The sequence below is a fragment of the Melospiza georgiana genome, chromosome Z, assembly GCF_028018845.1.
Source record: "Melospiza georgiana isolate bMelGeo1 chromosome Z, bMelGeo1.pri, whole genome shotgun sequence".
Lineage (NCBI taxonomy): Eukaryota > Metazoa > Chordata > Aves > Passeriformes > Passerellidae > Melospiza > Melospiza georgiana.
In genome coordinates, this window is record NC_080465.1 from 79,673,414 (window position 1) to 79,696,662 (window position 23,249).

Here is a 23,249-nt window from a genome sequence, read left to right on the forward strand (position 1 = left end):
GTCAGAAGCAGATACAAGAACACAAAAATGATCTCCAAAACCCTAGACCAGTTAGACCATGTTGACTACCACAGTCCTGAGAATTTTTCCTGGTAAAATAGAAAGAAGTGAGAAAAATGACAAATTGGTGATGGAAAGAAAGAAGAGGGCGTGTTGGTCCTCTAAAGGATGCCCAAGCAGGGGCCAAGACTTGGTCCAGCATCAGTGTGGTCTAAATCCATTGACCACATGTGTGGGGAGGCTCCTGCTCCCCATGCCCAGACATCTGTTCTCTTCCTAGAACTTTTCATAGTGATAAATTGGTTTTTTCCCCCAAAAAGCCTGGGGAAGAGGGATCAAGAGTCGAAAATATGTCTGCAGCAGACAATACCTCAAACCACATTTAATCTCAGCAGAGCAAAGCCTTTCTATCTCTCAGCCCTCATTTGCACTGGTCTTAGAGGACAGAGTAATGAACTGCTCATTAAAGGTGTGGTGATGGGATGAGGCCTCTCTGGAAGCACCACAAATAGGTCAGAGATGCTCTTGTGGGACGTAACCTACTGAAGAAGCAGAAGGGAAAGGTGCCCAGAGTCACACGGTGCTGCTGCTCATGTTTGAGTTGCATTCTTCCTGTGGTCAGCTCTTCTACCCTGTGGTTGACAGAATGTCCTTAACTAGAGATTTTACTGATGAGCAAACCTCAAAACACAGAGCAAAGGTTTGAATAAGAAGGCAGAAGTGTGGTCATCTCAGCAGCATGACCAGCTCGAATCCTGGTAACAGATTTGTTCTGTTTCCAAATGCATGTTTGCACTATGAGGCATTTTCAGGGGGGCTGCAAGGAAATGTGACATCCTGCAAAAAAAGACTGGGTTTAAATTCAATTGTGTGCATAACTTTGTTCCTTGGATTAGTTTTTAAAATACTTCCTTGTCAAGTAGCACTGAGGAAAGGCACAGAGACTGAGCTGTATCCAGTATTATCTCTGCTCTTCCATGGTTTTTCTCAAGAAAAGAAAACCAGAAGACGAATTCATATTAAGACTTTGTGATATTATGAGTTGATGGTGAGGAATGAAAAATTCTCTGCTTCAAGTAGGAGAGATGACATTAGACAACCCCATAATAAATTACAATTTTAATCAAAATGTGTTTTGAAAAAACTTCAAGGATCTCTAGGCCAAAAAAAAAAATTGGAAAACTTCAATCATTTTCCATAAACAGGTTGGGCCTCAGAACATTTTATTGTTCAAGAATTGCTTCCTAAAGACTTTTTTAAGGGCGTAGTTCAGCCCATTTGAGTCTGACAAAGAGCCGCAGGAAAGGGATTAAAAGTCTATTACGAGTCACTGAGCTCAGTTAGGCTGCGTGCACGCTACCTCCCATCGGATGTCTAGTTTGGGTGCCTAAATCATCTTCACAGGTGACCTGGACAGCCAGCAGGGTGAGTTAGCATGCCTGCTGTCCTCTCCGGAGGCCTCAGGGGCCACAGAGGGACACCAAGCTCCCAGACCAGGTGTTGGCGACAGTTTGGTGGCAGAGCCACACTCTGATAATTCTCTGCTCCAGCTGGTGAGCTGCACCAAGCTTTTCTACAGATGGGGCTGGAGGGGCAATTGTGACCGTGTTCACAGGGGTCTTAGGTTGAGGGAAGAGACAAGGATCTGACTCCATGTTCAGAAGGCTGATTTATCTTATGATAGATATTACATTAAAACCTTACCAAAAGAATAGAAGAAAAGGTTTCATCAGAAGGCTAGCTAAACTAAGAATAGAAAGGAATGAATAACAAAGGTCTGTGGCTCGGATAGAGAGCCGAGCCAGCTGGGTTGGTATTGGACATTAATTACAAACATCCAACATGAGACCAATCACAGATGCACCTGTTGCATTCCACAGCAGCAGATAACCAATATTTACATTTTGTTCCTGAGGCCTCTCAGCTTCTCAGGAGGAAAAAATCCTAAGGAAAGGATTTTTTATAAAAGTTGTCTGCGACAGCCAATTCCTGCAGCATTTTAACAAGAGCCATTCCAAACCTGGCCACATTCAAGCATTCATTCCATGCCTGCCCAGGTGCTCCAAACTACACCGTGACACCAAACTCTGTCAAGGGGATGAAAGATTTGAACGCCAACCTGAATTTATTATTTTTCCTCCAACTTTAGGATTCATTTTCTGTGGTTCCTGAGTTAATACTGTGTTTCTGGAGGAAAGGAGCCCCAAAAGCATGAAGTCTTTGCTTTAATTGCAGCCTTTCCTCTATCTTGCTTGGAGCAAAGCCCTGGTGAGCAGCAGGCAGCCCTGCTGAGCTGAAGCCTCTGTCTGAAGTGACCCCTCCTTTTCAGACAGGTGATGCACAACAAGTCTGCAAGGGAAGAAAACCTAATTATGTTGCCCATGCTGTAATTTAAGTTGCTGAACATTGCTGGGAGTTTGAGCACGAGAAACACAAGGTCACTTTTTGCCTGCCACAGTATCTTCTGCTTGGTGAGAAGATGATATACCTGGTGTAATTACCTGAAGGGTGGGTGACTAGGGATCTTCCCCAGGTCTCATTCTGTGAGACTAAAACCCACTCTTTAAAATAAGATGCCCACCAACACGCTCATTCACACGCACGCACCGCGGCAGGTGGAGAACTGCAGGTATGCTGCAGCAGCAGGTGCATGGATAATCCATTTCATTATCTCCACAAAGCTAAAACCCTTTGAAAAGAACACTCTCGTGGGTTTGCAGCACAGAAATCGCAGTCCTGTAGGTATGAGACTCGCTGGAATCCCAGCTGACAGGCCGTGAAAAGGTGCTGCTGTGCTGAAACACAGATCCATGCTATTCCTCCTCTGGCAAACAGGGATTCCAGCTGTGCCTGTAATAGGCACTTTAGATGGCACGTTCAGGCTCATACAGCAAGGCATCAGTTTGTTTGCACTCCAGACAGATTTTCATTTACTCAAAGGCACGTTCGTCTAGATTGCAGAATGCCTTGGAAATGTGAACTTGTGGCCTTGGTCATGGGAATCTTCATGGTCATCAGCAAGAATGAGTATGAGGAATACTCACTAAATTCTCCCTTTTGCACTCGTCAAGGAACATGAAATACCTAGGGCAAATCACTGAGCCTTGGTATTTCCATCTGTAGGGGGATAATGACTGCTGCTTCTTTCATGAAGTGCTTTGAGATTCATTTAAGATTGACTTTAGATACTAACCAGGTATTTTTGCTTGGTGTGAATGATGCTGAGATGTAATAAACTTCAGTTACTCGTTTTCTCATTGGTTTGTAGTGCTCTGCTCTGCATGAATATACTAGAACGCTGATTTTACTCACTGAAGTAATATTTTTACAAAATGTAGTTCCATGGCTCTGTATAGAGAATGGCATTCAAATCAATAGGAAAAAAAATCATTTTCTGGATATATTTAGTAGTAGATGCCACCAGATGGGAATATAGATGATGAGGAAACTAGAACCTCAATTTTTATTATCTGCTGCTGCAGTCCATCTACCTGAGTGTTTTCCTGTCAATTTTGTTTTTGTAATACCTCCTGTACCAAAACCTAGCACAACACTGCCTTATCTTTAAATATTCCCTTTGTCAGTGTAAGTAAATGCAAAATATGTTACATGTGGGGAAAGGAGTGGCAGGAAGCTCTATTTCACTTCTCTTCATCTCTGGAGATATTATAAATGCAAGAAAGCTGACACCTTCAATTATACCTTACCTATTCCAGAAGGAAAATAAAAAGGGGGGAGGAGGGCAAAAAAATTTACTGTAATAAATATCATGACCTCTAGTCAGGGAAAAAGAGAATTCTCAGATATCCATAACACGCTGAGCAGTCTGCAGCAGCAGAAATTACAAGTGCTGCACACTGAACTAAATTCTCTGGCACTTTAAAGTGCACATTTCCCAGCTTTGCCCTTTCCACAGTATTCCACAGGGGCCACCCATAGCAACTGCTGATAAGGTCGTGTGCAGGATGGGTGATGAATCTGCCCTGATTTCACAAGGTTGTTGTGTCTGGTACCAGAAAATAGATATCTGTGTATCCTTGAGAGAAATCCTTAAAGGGGGGCTATGCAGAACTGTGTGTATTGTCTGGTGGAAAGCAAAACAAAGGGGGAAAAACACAGAGGGGAAAAAATAATAACTGCTGAGTATTTGGTAAATACTTAGAATAAAATAGATTTTTTTAATAAGGATCTTTAAAACAGTCACTGTGTAGTTTTTGCAACAGTGACTTCAACATATGTATCCCTTTTGTACAGTGGTTTGGGATTTAGCTTTTGCTCTTTTTTCCTCCCCGCACACCCAAAAAATCTCCCCAAAACACCCTTCAGAACACCAACTGTGACATTTGGATTGAGGCAGAGGTCTCCAACTGTTCAGAGCTCTGCATTTGGGCTCATGTTTTGAGACTGTGATGCAGCATACAGAAGAGCAGAGAAATTTAAACCAGAAAAGACCAATTCAATATGTTCTTCTATTTTTAAAACTGGGTGGGGGGAGGGAGAAAATGAAAAAAAATTTAAAAAAACAAAGAAAAAGAGGAAAAAATGTGGCCAATGTCTAAAACTGACTCCAGGGTTCTTCACTCTTCGCACCCAGCATGTTTTGGTTTTGCAGTGTTTTAGAGACAACTTTGAGGCTTGAATCCAGATCAGGTGATCCTCAGTGCCTCCTTTTAAAAGCTCAGAGCCAAATCTCAGCTATCTGGCGAGGACAGAGTCAGTCTGGAGGAATATTTCACACAGATTTGCCTCTCAAAAGCCCATGCTCAGCCACGTTAGAGGAATGGCAGCAGAAATCACAGTAACTTTCCCTGTGCCAGACTGGTGGCCTGAGAGTGTTGAACTGGTGGATTTTGGCACCTCTCATCATTGCAGTATGAAGTGTGGTACAACACTGCCCATCTTTTATTCCAGGGGGAACCACATCTCACTGGGTTTGCCAGGACAAAAAAGGCCATTCCTAGTAAATCAGCTCTGTCTTACCCGTGGGACACAGTGCTTTACAGCAGCAGGGGATATGGCAAGCAAAATGAATTGTTTAAAAATGTGAAATATTCTTTTTGGTCCAAGGATGAGGAGGAACTGTTGGGATGAATCCAGAACTGAGGTATGTCTAGGGATGGAAATGGTTCCAGGGGAAGGGAGAAGAGACTCTGAACAGTGAGATTTATTGTGCTGGGATATAGACTCCCAGAAGAAGAGGCTGAAGACACATTGCTGGAATTGCTTAACACCAGGTTGGACAAAACACTGGAGGATTTAGAGAGGTTATATAGTCACAGATTTTTAAGACTAGAAAGAACCACTTAGTCAAACCTCCTGCATGACTCATACCATGGGATTTGCCTAAATGTATTCCTGTTCCAAGTCCAATAGCTGTCAGGAAAACACCCAGCCTAGTTTTAAAAAGAAACTCCCAGGTCTAGAGAACCCATTGATTTCTGTGATAAGCTGCTCTCATGATTATTTACACACCCTCCTAAAGTTTGAGCCATGTTTGTCATGTCAGTTTAGCAGTGTCTCTGCTAAACTAAGGACCTTCTGCGGCCCTGCTGTCCCCATGTATTTTTATTCCCTTTCATGTGTACCTCAGATGCTTCTAACACCAGATTCACCTCTGCTCTAGCCAGTCTCCCTCTCGCCTCAACCAACTCTTGGAAACACATTCTGCCAAACTCTTCCAATTCCAATCCTCCAAAATAAGTAAATTTTGTAAAAAAGAGGCAGAGCTTCCCTCCCTTAACAATGGGCAAGTGCACTTTGATATCTAAAATGAGTCCTGCTGCTTGTGATTTACCCTGTTTGCCAAGCTCCTTGGATTGGAGGCTGTACCTTCAGTGCCAGTGTTTTTATAGACTGACTCAAGTCAAGCACGCAGTCAGCATTTAGGAGGAAGCAATAGCAGGGCTGGGAATAGTTTTGCTTCATCAACATGTATAGAGAAAAGAAATGTGGCTAAGTGAGTTACTAGAACAAAGGCAATTAAAAGGGCAAAGCTCTGAGGTGCTGGTGGAAGCACACCATGGCTCTGCCTGGTCTGATGCCAGTCCCAAGTGGATGTGTGCACAGAAATCATGCATTTGTGCACAGGTCCAGGGCTGTAAGGGTTTCTCCAGAGCAGATTCTCAGCATGGGATAGGCCACTTTTTACCCAGATGCTCTCCTGATGCCAGTTCTGCTCTGGATGCTAATCCCAGGCCTGAATTTATATTAAAACACTTCATAGTGTTTTATATTAAAACACTTTATATTTATATTAAAACACTTCATAGGAGGTCATTTTAGCCTGGTGGGTGTGAGACTCAGGGCTCCATTTTACACCTGATTTGTTGGGTGAGAAACTAGAGAGGGTTTGGAGGTCATTTAAGCACTGAGCTGTGCTCAGGGTGTTTTGCAATCTTCCTTTCTAGATCACAGCTCCCTGCCCTTTCTTTTTCTGCTCTGTGCTGCTGTGGATTTATATGTGTAGAAGACAAACCTAAACTTGGTCAGGGCCTTAAAGTGATGCTGTTGTACCTTAATAAAACTGTATTTAGCCTGGTGATACTGTGAAAAATCTTGAAAATATCTTAAAAGTATAAAAGCAAAGGACAATTAAATCTTGGGATCAGCTCCCAAATGGATTTGCACCGGAGATTCACACTTAATAAAATACAGAAAATTGCATTTTATTTTGGTACATAAATACTGGTAGTGGGGGACTGTGGCATTTAGAAGAGAGAATCACTCCACCAGAAAACTCACTTCAGCAAAATGATGCAGTCCAGTTGAGCCCTTTTTATGATCTGAGAAATGACTGTTTTTATAGCACACTAAATAAAACCTGCTATTTGAACTGGAGGTTTATTAGTAAAGGTGATTTTGTCATAGTTGGGGAGGCAGGGGAGGAAGGAGAGATGAGGGATGAACATCAAAGCAGAGATAGGTGCCATTCAGGAAAAGCACAGCAATGTCCCAAAAATGCAGTACCTATCACTATCACACCCCCTAGCACCACCAGAGAGACATTTTATGTCACCATTTTGTTTTTTTTTTTTTTTTTTTTTTGCTCCAGTACATTATTACAAGCCTGATTAAATTTCCCCTACTGGGAAAGACTTGGCCACGGGTGTGGTGAGGAACCTGCAAAAACGTCTGTATGGCAGAGTTATCTGCAGGGAGCCAGATCCAGAGGATGGTAACATTGATTCCTTTAGGAGAGCAGTCAGATTTAGCCAGGGCAGCTTGTGATTTTGCAGCTGCCCAAAATCACCCCTTCTATGGTCTTGAAAGAGGACTTGCAGCTGAGCATTTTTATTCCCACATGTCCATGACCCAGGAGTCTCCGTGAGCATCCTTCTCCAAACCTGTCTTCCATCATTCCTTGAAGTTCCTATGGACTTAAAATTAATTCTTCCAAAGCATCCTGATTGAAGCAAAAAGTCTTCAACAACTGTGTCACAGGGGCATCATCTCTAGTGCAGAAACAGAGATGTCTCCCCTGCTTTGGCCTCTTCAAGGTGTGCAAGTAAATTTCCCCAGCCATCACTTCCTGGGTGTCTAGGGAAAAGGGGAGAGGGACCACATTTTATAAGGTAACAATGATGAAAAATAGTCACATGTTATGGGGAAACTGGAGCATAAATCTTCTGAAGCCTCACTCATCCTGTGCCTTTTGCAAATGGAATAGGCTCCACTTCATGTCTGCCTGGACTGTTATAAGCCCTGCAAGGGAAGATGAGAGTGTTCCTATTCCCTTCTGTCAGAAAGGCAGGATTTCACTGGTGAAAACAAAGCAGAATCCCACTTTGCAGTCTGATCTGAGACCAGGTTTTTGGGAGGGTCCAGAGCACATCCTGCCTCTGGATGTGTACACCCCACAGCACTCACTGGCTCTGCACAAAGAGCAGTGGCTCTTTGGTGTGTGCCCAACAGAGCCAGAAATTCACCACCCATGTCCTCCCTAGGCAGACTTTGCAAAGGGAAGGAACCTCCCATGTTTTGGTTCTGGTCAGTGGAGTTCATCTTTTCACAGTGAATTTGCTGAAGGCACAAGTGATGCTCTCGCTGAATTCATGGAACAGGACTCAGATCTTCATTCAGGGAAGTCAGGAGACACTGAGTATTTGACCTGTCCTGCAAATTTTCAAAGGGTTTATAACCCAGCTGTTCCTGATAGATGTTCTGGCAGATTTCTGGACTTTTTGCCAATGCTGTTGCACATTTAGTGCTTCATGCTAGACCTTAGCTGCAATCAGGATGCTTTGGAAGAATTAATCTGGCGGTCAGTAACTGCTAAATGAAGTGCATGCTAAAAGAATGATGAGCTAACTGACTGCAGCTCACAGCTTTTATGAGCTTCCCCAAATGCCTGTTTTCAGGTGAATTCAGCATCTCCTTGACATTTAAGGACTCAATTTATAATCAAATTATTTAACTCTAGTGGAAAGAATCACTGTCCTCGATGGAAAAGCCATTTATATTTCTCCCATCCCTCAGAAAAAAAAAAGAAAAAAAAGAGTATTCAAGGTAATGCTGAAATTCCTATATTAAATGAAGGATAAAATAAACCTTTCAATGCAAATTAAGAGCTGCAGGCTTTTAAAAATTACAGCAGAAATTTAAAGTGCACAGCTGTTCACATCCTTATTTCCAGTTTAGCAATCTCAGACATGCTGAGATGGTGAAGGGCCTTGAGGGGAAGCCACATGGGGATCAGCTGAGGTCAGTTGGTCTGTTTGGCTGCAGGAGACACAGGTCAGACCCCAGGGCAGTCACAGCTTCCTCATAAAGGGAAGAGGAAGGGCAGGATCTCTGATCTCTGCTCTGTGACTAGCGACAGGACCTGAGGGAATGGCCTGAGGCTGAGTCAGGGGAGGTTTAGGTTGGACATCAGGAAAGGCTCTTCACCCAGAGGTGGCTGGGAACTGGAACAGCTCCCCAGGGAGTGGTCACAGCACCAAACCTGACAGACCTCAACAAGAGTTTCTACAATGCTCCCAGGCACAGGGAGGGATTGTTGGGGTGTCCTGTACAGGGGCAGGAGTTTGATCCTTTTGGGTCCCTTCCAACTCACCCCATTCTGCCATTTTGGGGTTCTGGGATTAACATCCTAGAAACCACCATAAGTCTTTCAGAGATTAGTACCCTTACTGCTCCAATTTCTGCAGGTCCCAGTCTGTCCTGGGATCCTTCTGCTGTTTTATTTTGGCTGAGCCACTGTACACATGTGCATTGTCCTGTACAGTTTGAAATTACAAAGTGGAAGAGCAAGATGAGATAGAAAATTGGACAAGCAACATCATAGCGACACACTGGTGAGAGCAGGCTGAACTCCACAGAATTAACCATTCCTGAAGAGATGGAAGTATGTTTTATATACGAATAATAAAGCCTTAATATCACTCCTGCAGGCAGTTAAGTTCATTTGCAAGGGTTTTGAACAAATGAAAGCACTCACCTCAGCAAAGGTGCCTTGCTCTGCAAGCCTTGGCTTTGTGGATGTGATGTCTGAAACACCTGCCTAAAAATCCTTGCACTGGCTTGAGGCCAAACAAGGACAAACCAGGGTGATCTCAGCAGCTGAATGGGGAAAATTGTATGAGTCCTGTTGTATCCACCTTAGCTGGTGCCCAGTTGCTCTCTCCCAGCTGCCTAAACCGAGGTGGCAAACAGTGTTGTGGTTAAACACGATATTTAAACTGCATTGTTGTGTCAGCGATGATGGGTTCTTTGTTGGAGATGACAGAAAAATCCCATTGTTTAGAGTTTTCCCAGACTCGGTGCTTAATACAAAGCTCTGAAAAGCACAGGGTTGTTTAAACATTTGATAGAGAAAATATGTGCAGAGATGGGTCTATTCCACCAGTAAGGAGCAGATCAGCCTGCAGCGCCAAATCCTACCTTTATAAATTCAACGTGTTGCTGCAATTTGACAAAATAAAATCCTCAATCCCTCCATGTGGAAAATAGAAGTGTCTGCAAAGCAGCAGCAGATTGAAACAGTGTGCAAATTATTCAGTTTAAAGCTGGTAGCATAATGAATTTGGAATAACTTTGGAATTTCTGAATTACTTAGAAAATCAAGACGCTTTACCAGGAATGCATGAAAAATTACAATTCGCAACCATGTGAGCATCTTTGTACTGTTCAGTAATCTCTGCATTGATTTGTCTCTTCCTTGAATAAGTGCTTTAGACAAGGTATTCTCCAAGCAATCATGATGCCAAAGCCTGAACTTCAGCTTCTCTGTATTGACACAATCACACAAACACACTCCACGGTCCGGGATGTTTTGTTTGGTGAATGGACACAAAGAGTTGCTGCCTGGCTTTTAATTAACCCACTCCCACCCCATGCTGTGTTGTGCTCTCCTGGGCATTTTTGCATTAATTCCTGCCTCTCTTTGTACGTCAAATGAATGTTCAGGGGTTGGAACTAGATTATCTTCAAGGTCCCTTCTAACCCAAACTCTTCTCTGATTCTGTAATCCACACTCCTGAGTGTGATGGCTGTTTGGGCTTTGTGCTCTTTGAGACCCTGGGAGCTGCAGAAGGAGTAAACTCTGTGAGTGACAAATTTAGGACTGTAATCTGGAAAATGCCCTATTTTGGAAACATGGCAATTAATTTTTTGTTACTGTTGCTGATATGTTTTCTATAGGTGTATCACTTTTAATTAAAGCCCTTACATCAGTTTTGAGCTAGATTCAGTGGAGTTCCTCAGCAGACTCCACTGTTTGTGGTTTCAGAAAGTGTCCTTTTCTGGTTTATATCCCTCTTCCGTGGCTGGAGTTACTGAGGACCTGAAGAATTTCCCAATACCATTTCAGAGACTCGCAGTTATGAACTGACTTGACTTGATCACAGGCTCCTGACACCTCATGTCCATGACTGCTCAACCTGTAAGTCATCAGGCCAGAGTTATATTTGCCTGAGCCTGCTGTCTCCTCCACTTGGCATCTTTTATTTACAGAGTAATTCTGCCCTGGGAAAGCTCAGTGCACTCACCAAAAGACATGAAATACCTCCAACCTGTAGCTCTGATTAGAGCCTGCAAGTGAGCAGTTTACAGCTGTCCCATTGGGACACAAGGGGAAATGCTCAATTTTGAGCAAAAGTATGAGCTGAGCCAGGATTATTTATTCATGTGTTGGAGCTAGAAATCTCAGTTTTTTCTTTCTTTCAAAGGGTTTTTTCTTCTCTAGCAACATGTGTTCATGCATGTCTAGGAAGCAGAAACTAAAGAGAAAGCTTTTTCAAGGGGAACAAATAATTTGGAGCTTCTCCAGTTTTTAGGAACTCAGGACAAGAACAGAGAATGATTTTTCAGAATGCCAACTACATTTTCAGTCAGTGCCTGCAGATTTATTCATTCAGCCTGGAGCATCTCAGGCTGACAGTTTGCTAGACTCCAAAGCTCTGTTACCAGGATTGTCTGGAGTACTTTTGGGTATAAACCCAAGTTAAGCAGCTCTGAATTCAGGCCTGCCTTCCCTCTGAGCTGGCTGGGTACGGGGATGGTCCAGTCTTCTTCATGAAGCATCTGTGCCCCAGCAAACTGCTGTGCCTGAGGTAAAACCCTCCTCTGCCTGGTTAGGAGACAGCACCAGGGGATCCAGCACCTTTCCAGCTCAGGAGGCAAAGCAGAGCAAGTGCCCCCGTAGATCACAGGTTCACCCCATGGATTTCCGATGAGATGCCAGCTCCTAGGTGGCAAAATTGACACCAAAAACTGCTTGCAAGTTCCTAGACCACACAGAGGTTTTATGTGATGTTTTGATTTGTTCAGATTTGCTCTTGCTGGTGAGGCAGGGGTGGCCCTGAGATAAAAGAGAGGACTCACCAATAGCCTGTTGTAAGTGACATAATGCTTTTAGGGAAGACTTTCCTCCTCTTCTTTTCTTTTTTCTTTTTCTTTTTTTCAATTTTGTTTCCATCCCTGTGAAGAAGATAACAAAGGATGGCATGTCCTCAGAGCACACTGATGTGTCACTGTGGATGCCAATCCCCACAGACGCTCCTGATGTTATTAATTTTTAAAACAAACTTGCTGATTGAGGTTCTGACTGCCTTTAAATTGTCTCTACAAGGAGACTGTGTACTAATTAACCCACAGAAACAATCAATGATGTACCTTTTTCAAGTTTCAGGGTGATTAGAATATGAAAATGAAGAGCACAATGGTGCAGATGTTTTAAAATCACAGCAGACAGCAATTAGTGACATGGGAACCAGCTGCTTATCTCTCCAGATAAAGCCTCTTAATAGGGAATTACACTTGAGGAGCCATTACACAGATGGATCTGCGAATGATTTAAAGAGGGGGCGTTGTAGTATTAACTTTGATTTGCAAGCCAGATTCTTGACAAGCTTTATGTGTGTTACCTCCTAAAAAAGGTGCATTTGGAGTAGGAGGGAAACATCCCTTTAAGCACACAGATTTTTTTTTTCAGGTGTTGGGTTTTCTAAATGTATATTTTTATCATATTTTTTATATTTTATTTTTTTAATTTGGATTTTTTTATAATAATTGTTGCTATATTACCAGACCATTGATTTTGTTGTTGTCATTTGCCTCCAGTCTTTGCATTTGGATTGGAAGCAGCATGTGAGAATGAGTGTGCAGACTGAAGCATCCTCAAAGAGTCCCTGGGGGATGGATTCTGCTGCTGGGTACTCCCTGCAGAGCAGGGTGCTGCCCCTCCTGGGACTGGTTCAGCGTCATCTCCTCAGCTGCAAGGACTGCACACCAGAATAAAACTGTTTTGTGGACTAATCACATCTGCAGGTGCAGGGCTGCACAGGACTGGAGGGACAGCATAAAACACACAGCATAAAACCTCTTCTCTGTGGACAGTGATCACCAGTGGATGAGATCTGTCCTGCTCTCAGTCTGCCCACCACTGCCCAAGCTGAGGCCTGAAACTCACCAGTTTGTCATGCAAATCGTACTCCACTAATAAGAGGATGCTAATCTTATTCTACTAATAAGAGGATTGTAGTCTTATTCTTATAGTCTAAGGTTTAGACATGTGCTGGATCAGGTTGCTCAAGCCTTTCTGCAGTTACAAAAGCTATCATCTTCTTTTTGTTGTATTTTGCTTTCTTTAAAGGAAAGTTGGGATTATTTGACCTACTAAAAACATCCAGTAAACTGTACATGAAGGGAAATATTGACCAACTATGCTGAGTTGTAGTAAAATTACATGAGTTAATTTACACTTCTACTTCCCCAAAAGAAGAAGGAGCGGACTCTCAGTGCAGAAAAGTTGGCTGTGGAAGAAAATCCAATTTAATGAAAGGGCAAATGACAAGCAGAGGCCAGCACTGAAGTTTGAAGCATTTTTAGGGTCTCATAAACTAAAAAGTAAATAAAGATAAATCCTTCTGTTTTCATGAAAAAAAACGCTAGCTCACTATTCTTTATGCTGGCCTCGGCTGGCTGCCACAGGAACTCTATTTGAGCCAACAGCCCCATGGAGCTGGAGTATATTACATACTTACTGACAAATAAAGTAAAGAATTTGGGTGAAAGGTATCAAGATATCAGTTTCTTAAGATTCCCTTACCATCCTGACAGGTCTGACATCTCTGTCTGCTTAGCAGAGTCTTGGCTTGGCTGAGCTAGGCCTTGTTGGCTTTTTGGGATGGTGCTCACACAGCAGGGAGATTTGAGGCCTAAGCATTAGGACCAATGGGATCAAACGGCAACACAGATGGATACATGGGATATAAAATAAACTTGGCCACATTACTTTCAACTAATTTAGTAGTGCTTTTAGGTAAACAGTCCCCACATATCCATTTCAGCCCCTGAAACCCAACGTGCTGCAGCAAAACTGTCTCTAGTCACTGTGCTGCAGAGGAATTATTTTTGGGTGGTGTGGATGTGTCTGGCAAGGCAGAGCCAATAAATGTTTCGCTGGAAGAAGTTTCATGAGGAAACCCAGCAGACTGTAATGTGCTTGGGCAGATATATAGTTCTGACATCCAGCTTAGGAAATGGAGTCCCCTGATCCTGCAGACCGGTCATTTTTTGAAGGCCTGTTGAAATTGGAGTGCTTATCTGCGTGATTAAATGCCTCCAGAGCTGGCACCTTTGATGAGATAGGCATATCTTCCTCATGAATTTTAAGATCGATGTGGTGGTGGCCTGTGCTGCTGGAGCAATGAAAGGGCTATCATTGGGGATATGCTGGGAGTTGCATCATCACTGTGTAATGTACAGGCCAAAGAAATGGGGCTGGAGGAGCCAAGCCCATATATCAGCATTCATTTCTGATCTATAGCTGGCCTCTCCATTCTGAGCCCTTATTAACTGCCTTAAAATACAGATCAGAGATTATTGCTCCTTCTAGGCCATGGATCTCCATGTCTGTCATAGATATGGAGAGAATAGGATGTTGCCAGAGTGCAGTGTTTTTTTGTTCCCTGCTGTAACCTTCCTTCTTATTTTTATCTCTTTTATTTTTCTCTTCCAAATGAAATGTTTCAGGTCATTTAGTTTCACGGCTCAGCACTTGGAAGTAACGTGGGTGTAAGAAGCTGGCTTGGCTGCAGGGATCTGTTCAGGAGTAGCCTGGCCTTGCCTCAGTGTGGGTGCTGGGGCCCGAGAGGGGCCTCAGCCCAGCATTTCCAGGACTTCTTCCCATCATGAGTTGCAGTACCTTGGGGAGATGAGGTTTTCTGTGAGGCTGGAGTGAAGCACAGCCATCTTCCCCTGGGACATCACCAGGGCATGGCCTGCCCACCTCCTTGTGCCAGGACACCCAGCCTAGTGGGAGAAGCCCAAGTGGCCCAGGCAAAATGGGTCGCAGGAGTTCTGGGATCAGTTTAAAATAATTAAAATAAAACAAGCTGTAAAACTCCAGTGCTAGTGCTGCTGGTGTCCCCTCCCTGGACCCATCTCAAGATATGGAAGTGGATGGGCCCCCTGTTCTGAAGGAGGGCATCAGTGTGGGTTGTGTCCTCTGTGTGCTGCAGGGCTCATGTGTGGGAGGCCACTGTGAGGAAGAGGAGGAGAAGGATTCATTCCCCAAGGAATGGCTCTTTTCAGCTCTTTTCTCAGGCTGAGGAAACCGGGTGTCGCTCACCCACGACATCTGCAGCTCCACCACAGCTGCATGCTTTCGCTCTCTCACTCCACAATTCCTGGAAATCTCTGTTTTCCCTGAGCATGGCTGGTCCATGTGTGTGACAGCTGAACTATCCACAGGATTTAAGACTCCCTGATTGCTGCTCAGACAATGGACCAGAACAACTTCATCATTATTGTCTATTCCAGAAAAGCCACATGTCTATATTTATATGGGCATGAAAGATAGCTCAGCATCAATTTGTCAATAATGTGCATGTTTAGTGGCCACTAAATAATGTGCCAGGGGCTTGGGGCTGTCTTTTCAAACTTCTCTGAAGTTGCTCAGAACTAGGGATGCCTAATTTTCCCAGCTCAGAGGCCTCTTATTCCCTTTTGCCTGCTTGCCCCAAAATTTGTGTTGCAAACACCCCAAAGGGGGATCTAATGGGCTACTGAGAGAAGCTTAATTGTAACAGGGTGTTTGTAAGGAACACAAGACACACTGTATTTATTATCTACTTTTCTTTCCTTGGTTTTGTTTTTATTTTCAGTCTCACCATTTATTTGACATTCCCAACAGTGTCAGTAGTTTGTGCAAAAGCAGTTGTATGGTCTGACCCAGAGCTTTACAAAATAAAGCTGCAAAGTCAAGAAAAAACCCCAAAACAGATCAACCAAAGAAAGTAAAAAAACAAATAGATAGATACTTTTTCTTTAAAAGGAAAAAGTTACAGCTGAAGTAAACATTTTTTTTTTAGCTGGAGGCCCACCAAGAGAAAAACAGTAGAGTTTCTTTTGCTCTGTAAGAGACTTCAGCATAATTCTGCCCTTGCTGTAACCTCTGCGGCTTGAAGAGCTCCTGTCAGAGTAGAAATCATGTTGAAAATATCTCTCAACAACATTGCAAATAGCAGAGTTTTAAAATGGAAAGGGAGTAATGCAAATCTTGAACCTGCCAAGTGTGCCTCACACACTTGACGCTATGCATATGATTTTAAGCACTAAGTATGCAGGGATGGCTTCCATGTGGAAATTCAAGTAAATCTTTGCAGAATCTGTCTTCTCAGGGAAGTGGACCCATGCGTTTTCCTCTTGTTTGTTACAACTTCCAAGATAATTTTGCAGTTTTCTTGTTTACAATAATGAGTTTAATTGCTGCTGTTGAGCCTCAAGTTCTGTGAGTGATTATTTTTCAGGAAAAAGGCATTCTCACCAGGAGGTTGAGTTGCACCATTCATCCATTGAAAGGGGATATTTCACTTGTGTTTTAAATTAAAAATCAATAGACTATGGTCCCTTAGTAATTTTGCATTTATAGAAATAGTTCCACTGTTTTTAGAGTAGGGAAACCAAACAAAACTTGTTTACTGTGCATGAAATCTAAATGCAAATTTGGCTCAAGTATAGGAAGATTTTATAAAGGTTTCTAACTCTTACAAAGTCATTGTTGTTATTCACTGCATAAATAAAGAGCTGCAACCAGTGGTTATGAATGGGCTGCTAAACTAATTTTATTTTTTCCTGTTTATTTTCTGCTCCCTTCCAGGTTTATGACAGGCCACAAAAACATTCTGCTCTGCACTATGATCCAGGCCTCCAACAAGACTTCACCAGTGACACCTTAAAATCAAAACACCAGCAGAAAAGTAGCAACCAGCACCACCTTGACTGGTCAGCAAGCTCCGACACTGGACCTGCTTCTCAGAGCTGCTTCATCAACACAGAGCCCAGCAGAGAAGCAATTAGTGCCACCAAGGTCTCTGCTCTGGAGCCAGGAGTTTCCTACAGCAAATCCCAGGCCAAGAAGTCCTGCAGCAGCAGCAGCAGCAGCAGCTCGTGGGGGCAGCTGTCGGTCAGTAGTAAGGAGCTGGCAATTTGCAGCACAGTCCCATCACCCAACAGCATCAGCACGGCCACCCAGCCCAGCAGTGCCTCCGAGTGCAATGGGCTTTTGCCTCTTGGAGATCAAGAGGGAGCTGTGCAGCTGGAGGCCCCCGATCAGCCCGCTGGAAGTATGAAGAAGAAGTCCAGCAAGAAGGACTTGATGAGCCAAACCATGCAAACCACAGATATGGAGTGGGTAAAGAGCGCTCAGAAAGCGTTTGACAGCAAATCCCATGACAGCATGGAAGGGAAAAAGGAGTCTTACACGATGGACAGCATGTTGGATATGTCACCCTCGAAGCAGAATCCCGTTTCTGCCGTCACTTGTGAAAGTGACACCAATCACGTGCGAATTACTATCCCAATAAAGTCTCCGACAACAGATGCGTCTGGCCACAAAAGGAAAAAGAGGCAATCCATTAAATCCTCCATAGAGAAAACTATCCAGGAGAAAAGCCTGCCTTCCGTGCTTGCTTTGAGCAGTGAAATGGCAAACAGGACCAGCTCTCAACCAGAGGGGAGTAAAAAAGATCTACGAGCCACAAAGCCAGGGAAAGTGATTGAAAATGAGTCCCCCTTAGTAGCAATTGACAGCGGTGTGTTCACAGACAAAGTGTCCCCCAACAGCGCTGCCCGACCCAGAAAACCTCTACCTGTGACATCCACTCTCCTCCCCACCAATCTTTCCACAGCTGGCAAGTTACCTGACATCCAGCACCCCAAACATGCAGCTAAGCGTCGGTGGACCTGCAGCAAACCTAAACCTATTATTCGGGAGACCTCCCTGACGACGTCTGAGAAGCTGATGGTGGAACCTCCTTCAGCCTATCCCATCACACCATCCAGCCCTCTGTACACCAATACAGACAGTCTTACTGTGATCACACCTGTCAAGAAAAAAAGAGGACGACCAAAGAAACAGCCTTTGCTCACTGTTGAAACCATCCACGAGGGGACCTCCACCAGCCCAGTGAGCCCAATCAATCGTGAATTTCCAGGAACAAAGAAAAGGAAGAGGAGAAGGAATCTGGCTAAGTTTGCCCAGATGGTTCCAGGAGAGGACAAATCCATCAGTGAACTCAAATTTCACAAAAAAGTCGGGAAACTTGGGGTCTTGGATAAGAAGACCATCAAGACCATTAATAAAATGAAAACCCTCAAGAGGAAGAACATTCTCAATCAGATCTTGTCCTCCTGCTCCAGCAGCATAGCTCTGAAAGCAAAAGTCCAGCCACCATCTAGTGCTGGGCCGACCACCATTGATGCCAGGCTAGGGAAGCAGATCAATGTCAGCAAGAGGGGGACTATCTACATTGGTAAAAAACGGGGCAGAAAGCCAAGGGCAGAGCTGCAGGCTCAGCCAGAAGAACCTAAGACAGCCATCAAGCACTCAAGGCCTGTTTCCAGCCAGCCAGAAAACCCAGCAGTGCCTTCCAACCTGCAGTCACTTGTGGCATCGTCACCAGCAGCTATTCATCCGCTTTCAACGCAATTAGTGGGGATCAACGGCAACCTCAGCCCTGCAAGCACTGAAACTAATTTTTCAGAGTTAAAAACTATGCCAAATCTTCAACCTATCAGTGCTCTTCCTACAAAAACCCAGAAAGGAATGCACAGTGGAACTTGGAAGCTGTCTCCGCCCAGGCTAATGGCTAATTCTCCTTCTCACCTCTGTGAAATAGGTTCTCTGAAAGAAGTCACGCTGTCGCCAGTGAGCGAGTCTCACAGTGAGGAGACCATCCCGAGCGACAGTGGGATAGGTACAGACAACAACAGTACCTCTGACCAAGCCGAGAAAAGCTCAGAATCCCGCCGGAGATACTCCTTTGATTTCTGCACCCTGGACAATCCAGAGGCTATCCCATCTGACACCAGCACTAAGAACAGGCATGGTCACCGGCAGAAGCATCTCATTGTGGATAACTTTCTCTCTCACGAAAGTATTAAAAAGCCAAAGCACAAGAGGAAAAGGAAAAGCCTGCAGAACAGAGATGACCTCCAGTTTCTGGCAGACCTTGAGGAACTCATCAATAAGTTTCAAGTGTTCAGGATTTCCCATAGAAGTTATACATTTTATCATGAAAATCCATATCCCAGCATCTTCAGGATTAATTTTGATCACTACTACCCTGTGCCATATATCCAGTACGACCCATTGCTCTATCTTCGCAGGACCTCTGATATGAAGTCTAAGAAGAAGCGTGGTAGACCTGCCAAAACCAATGACACCATGACAAAGGTGCCTTTTTTACAAGGGTTCGGTTACCCTATTCCCAGTGGGAGTTACTATGCACCCTATGGAATGCCTTACACATCAATGCCTATGATGAATCTTGGTTACTACGGTCAGTACCCAGCTCCTTTGTACCTGTCTCACACGCTTGGAGCGGCTTCCCCATTTATGAGACCTACCGTGCCCCCACCCCAATTCCATGCAAGCTCTCACATGAAGATGTCCACCACTGCCAAACACAAAGCAAAACACGGAGTGCACCTGCAAACCCCTGTGGGAATGGGCCTTGGAGACATGCAGTCCTCCCTGGCCCCTCCGAAGGTTGGAGGAACAAGCCTTTCAAGTGGCCGACTTCACAAGAGGAAACACAAACACAAGCACAAGCATAAGGACGAGCGGATACTGGGGACTCACGAGGATCTGAGCGGTCTCTTTGCTAGCAAGTCCACTGGCTTCTCCAGCCACGCCATCAACGAGAGGCTGAGTGGCTCAGACAAAGACCTGTCCTTGCTCAACGAGAAGAGCAAGCACAAGGAGAAGCAGAAGCACCAGCATTGTGAAACCGGGCACAAAGGCTCAAAGAGTAACTTTGAAGTGGATACGCTGTCTACGCTATCACTTTCTGATGCCCAGCAGTGGTCACAGAATAAAGATAAAAGCGACTCAAGCGGTGATCCCATTGACTCTTGCACAAAGAGATACTCTGGTAATACTGAGAGTAATGGAAGGTCAGAGTCCCTGGACATGTTTGGTGAAATAAATTCCTCAAGTGAGAAGCGGGACAATGATGCAAGTGGGAATAAAAGAAGAAGCTTTGAAGGCTTTGGAACTTACAGGGAAAAGGACATTCAGCCCTTCAAGACAAATAGGAAGGACAGAAGTACTTTTGATTCTTCAGCCTCTTCAGGTAAGCTTTGTTTTATTCTATTTTACTTTGACTATTTGCTGCACTTGAATTTCAATGCTGAACAAAGAGAGACTCACCATTTACAGCAAATACATTTATAAGATAATGACTTTTCAGTCTTTTGTAACTGACTGTCATTCTTCATTCAAACTTAAAGGAGATCAACAAGAAAGTTGGACACATCTTAAGCCCAAAGTTTTACAAGTCTTTGAGTTGTTACACAGCACTTTTACAGATACTTGTCCTGCCTTGACTTATCTCTCTTGTTGCACTTCTTCCTAAAATCTTACCATTGCATTCTGCAACAGCAGCAATTGTAATTCCTGTTTGCAAGGTGGTCATCCCTCTAATCAGTGTCTAACATCACAGGATCAAAGTCACTGTCCAGCATTTGGGAAAAGAGCAGAGTCTCTGCTCTGGCCCTTAAAGTGACCAAAATCCATTTGTTGATGGGGTGGACTGGACAGGTGGGAAGGTGTGAAGCTGTGTCTGTGTGCCATTAATGTGTTCTACTGCTGGTCCAGAGGCATCCACCATGGTAATGGCTGGGCTGAATATTTAGAGATCCTGAGTACAGTGCTAATGTAAATCTGTCACTTCCAGTCCACAGGTGTCATGTAAAATAAATATCCTGAGCATTGAGGGCTGTGGGAAGGGACTGGTGTCATGGAAACAAACCCTCTCCAATGGACTCTGAAGAGTTTTAGGTCTCATGACTTGGAAATATAAGCTGGGTGGATGAAGAGGGAGGAAGCTCCTTTCAGCTGCTAAGGACATCTGTTCCTCTCCTGCAGAGTGGGGAAAAAGGGAATCTGAATCTTGCCTGAGAGAGTGAATTGTACTTTACAATAGGGAGCTGCTTTTGTGATGACACAGAGGCAGGTGTTTTGGTGCATTACAAATGAATTTAGCTCGGGAGCAAGCCCAGTGCTTCCACACCATCAGATATTTATCACAAAGCAGATTTCACACTTAGCACTGGAAAGGGGTGAGCTTTTCTGAACCAACTAGTGGTGGATGAGATTCTGATGTGCTAAAAAAAGACCTTGAAAGAAAAGTAGCTGATAGCCTTCAAAATTAAAAGAAAATTAACTGAGAACACAAGAGTAAAGAATTTGTACAACTTGTCAATGTCAGGATCTCAAGTTTTTTACTGACTTGTAACTGATCAAGTTCCAAAGACAGATCATGCTTAAGCCACCTAAGCATTTCCAATTCCTTCACCAAGACCAGAATATGAAATACAGCATTGAAAAATGGTCTGAAATGACAGATTACCCCCAGAAAACATTCCCATTCATGATATCATATTATATTAGACCAGTTGTGACATCAAAAAATGATACATCCAAAAATATAGGAAAAGATATTTAAATAAGTCTCTGAACATCAGAGTGGCAACATGACAAGGAACAAAGATATTCTCCACTAAGTGCTGCAGTGGCTATTTCATTAAGGAAGCTGGGTCCTGGCACATAGGATTAAAAGCCTTCAAAGTGTTTAACAAGCCTTTTTTTCTTTTTTTTTTTTTTAATGGAAGTTCACATTTTTCACAGTTTGTTAACAGCCTTTGCATTTGTAGCCTTTTTGCTCTTTGAACAGAAGATGTTTGCTAAATCTGCTAAATTTTCAATATATTTCACTAAGGCATAGCAAACTGTCAAAATTCCCAACAGTGTTGAACTCAAATTAGTTTCCAAAGTAGGAGCATGATCCCCACCAGGCTGATTTGAAGATGGAATTAGTAAAGAAAAAGTCGATTTCATGTTATTTTCCTTCATTTTATTCCCCATGACAATAAAAGTATAAGATGGAGGGCTAGAACTTGTCATGGGAGCGCCATAAGATTTGCAGTTTAAATTTTTTAAACTAGCTCTTGTTTAAACTGAAATTGGTATTTTTATTTATTTTTTGCTCTTCATGCTTACAGCCGCACAGCATTCCCCATGACCTAATCCATCACCTCTCAGATTATTAATCAATTTCTTCATTGTCATGCTATTATTTAGATGGAAAAATCATCAGCAGTTAGCTAAGCAGAGCCAGATAACCAGAGCCATACCTTGCACTACAAGGAAAAATACTAAAACTAAACAGCTCTGCCAAGAAAGGCCTGGAGCCAAGACTGCTCATTAAAGCCTAGAAACATCTGTCTGCTTATGAATGCCCAAGATCTCAGAGCAGCTTTTTTCCTCTCTGCCTTTGACCTTCACTGGGATTCCCAGCAGAGGTCTGCACTCGAGTCTAGCCATAACTATTTAACCAGTTCCCACAGAGGGAGGATTGCTCTCTTCCATGATAACCTTCACCTTCTTGCTCCTATCTCACCTTGCATTTCCCTGAGGAGATTGACTAATCAGACAAATATAAGGAAAAAGAAAGAAAAAAAAAGCCCTATGAGGACATATATGTCCATCCCAGGAGGCAACTTCCATAGCCTGATTGCTCTTTCCTTTCAGAATTTGTCATCTTTCACAAGTTAAAAATAATACATAACAGAGATAAGAGGAGACATCCTGAATATTCTGATGAAAGCTGAAAATAGATTTATATCACAATTTCACTGTTATCTCTACTGCAGTGGCATTTTGGTGTGCTCAGTGGTGCCATTTGCAACTTCATTGCATTCTTCTGGAGATAAAATATGTAGCAAAATCTATCCACACTCAGTGGATATATCTGTGATGAGAGGGATGAGAGAACCATTTATGGTTTTTTTGGTGATTCAGGAACTGCGGTTTGTTTCGGGGTGGTGTGCAGCTGCAGGTACCATTGTGTTGTTGTTAATTTATGTCTTTGTCTCTGTTGCGACAGTGCTTAACCATTTCTGAGAAGTTTGGTGCTCCTTGGTGATAAATAATGGTCCTGCGTATGGTAGAAAACAGTCCTGTTGTACAATCTTTAAGCCTAGGTGTGAATTTACTATCTAGAAAGGTATAGGCCATAAAGGGAAGAGTTGTCCTTCATATCTTTTGGAGAAGCTGGCTCAAGGGAGGTGCCTGGCACAGGTTTCCCTGAGAAATTATGGATGTCCCATTCCTGGAATTGTTCATGGACTTGGCTGAAGTTTCAGTACTGTTGCTAGTGGAAGGTGTCTCAGCTCAGCCCAGGAGGTTTGAAAATAGATCCAAGGTTCCTTCCATCCAAACTATTCCATGATTCTGTGATCTG

At 43.5% G+C, this 23,249-nt stretch overlaps 1 protein-coding gene across 3 annotated transcripts in view; it reads left to right on the forward strand.

Annotated features, from left to right (window-relative positions):
- Positions 1-23,249, forward strand: part of SETBP1 (SET binding protein 1) — a 270,942-nt gene that overhangs the window by 171,834 nt on the left and 75,859 nt on the right. For all 3 annotated transcript variants that reach the window (XM_058043294.1, XM_058043295.1, XM_058043296.1), the window contains one exon: positions 16,601-20,078. In XM_058043294.1, the coding sequence (XP_057899277.1) occupies positions 16,601-20,078 (3,478 nt within the window). The remainder of the gene's footprint in view (positions 1-16,600; positions 20,079-23,249) is intronic.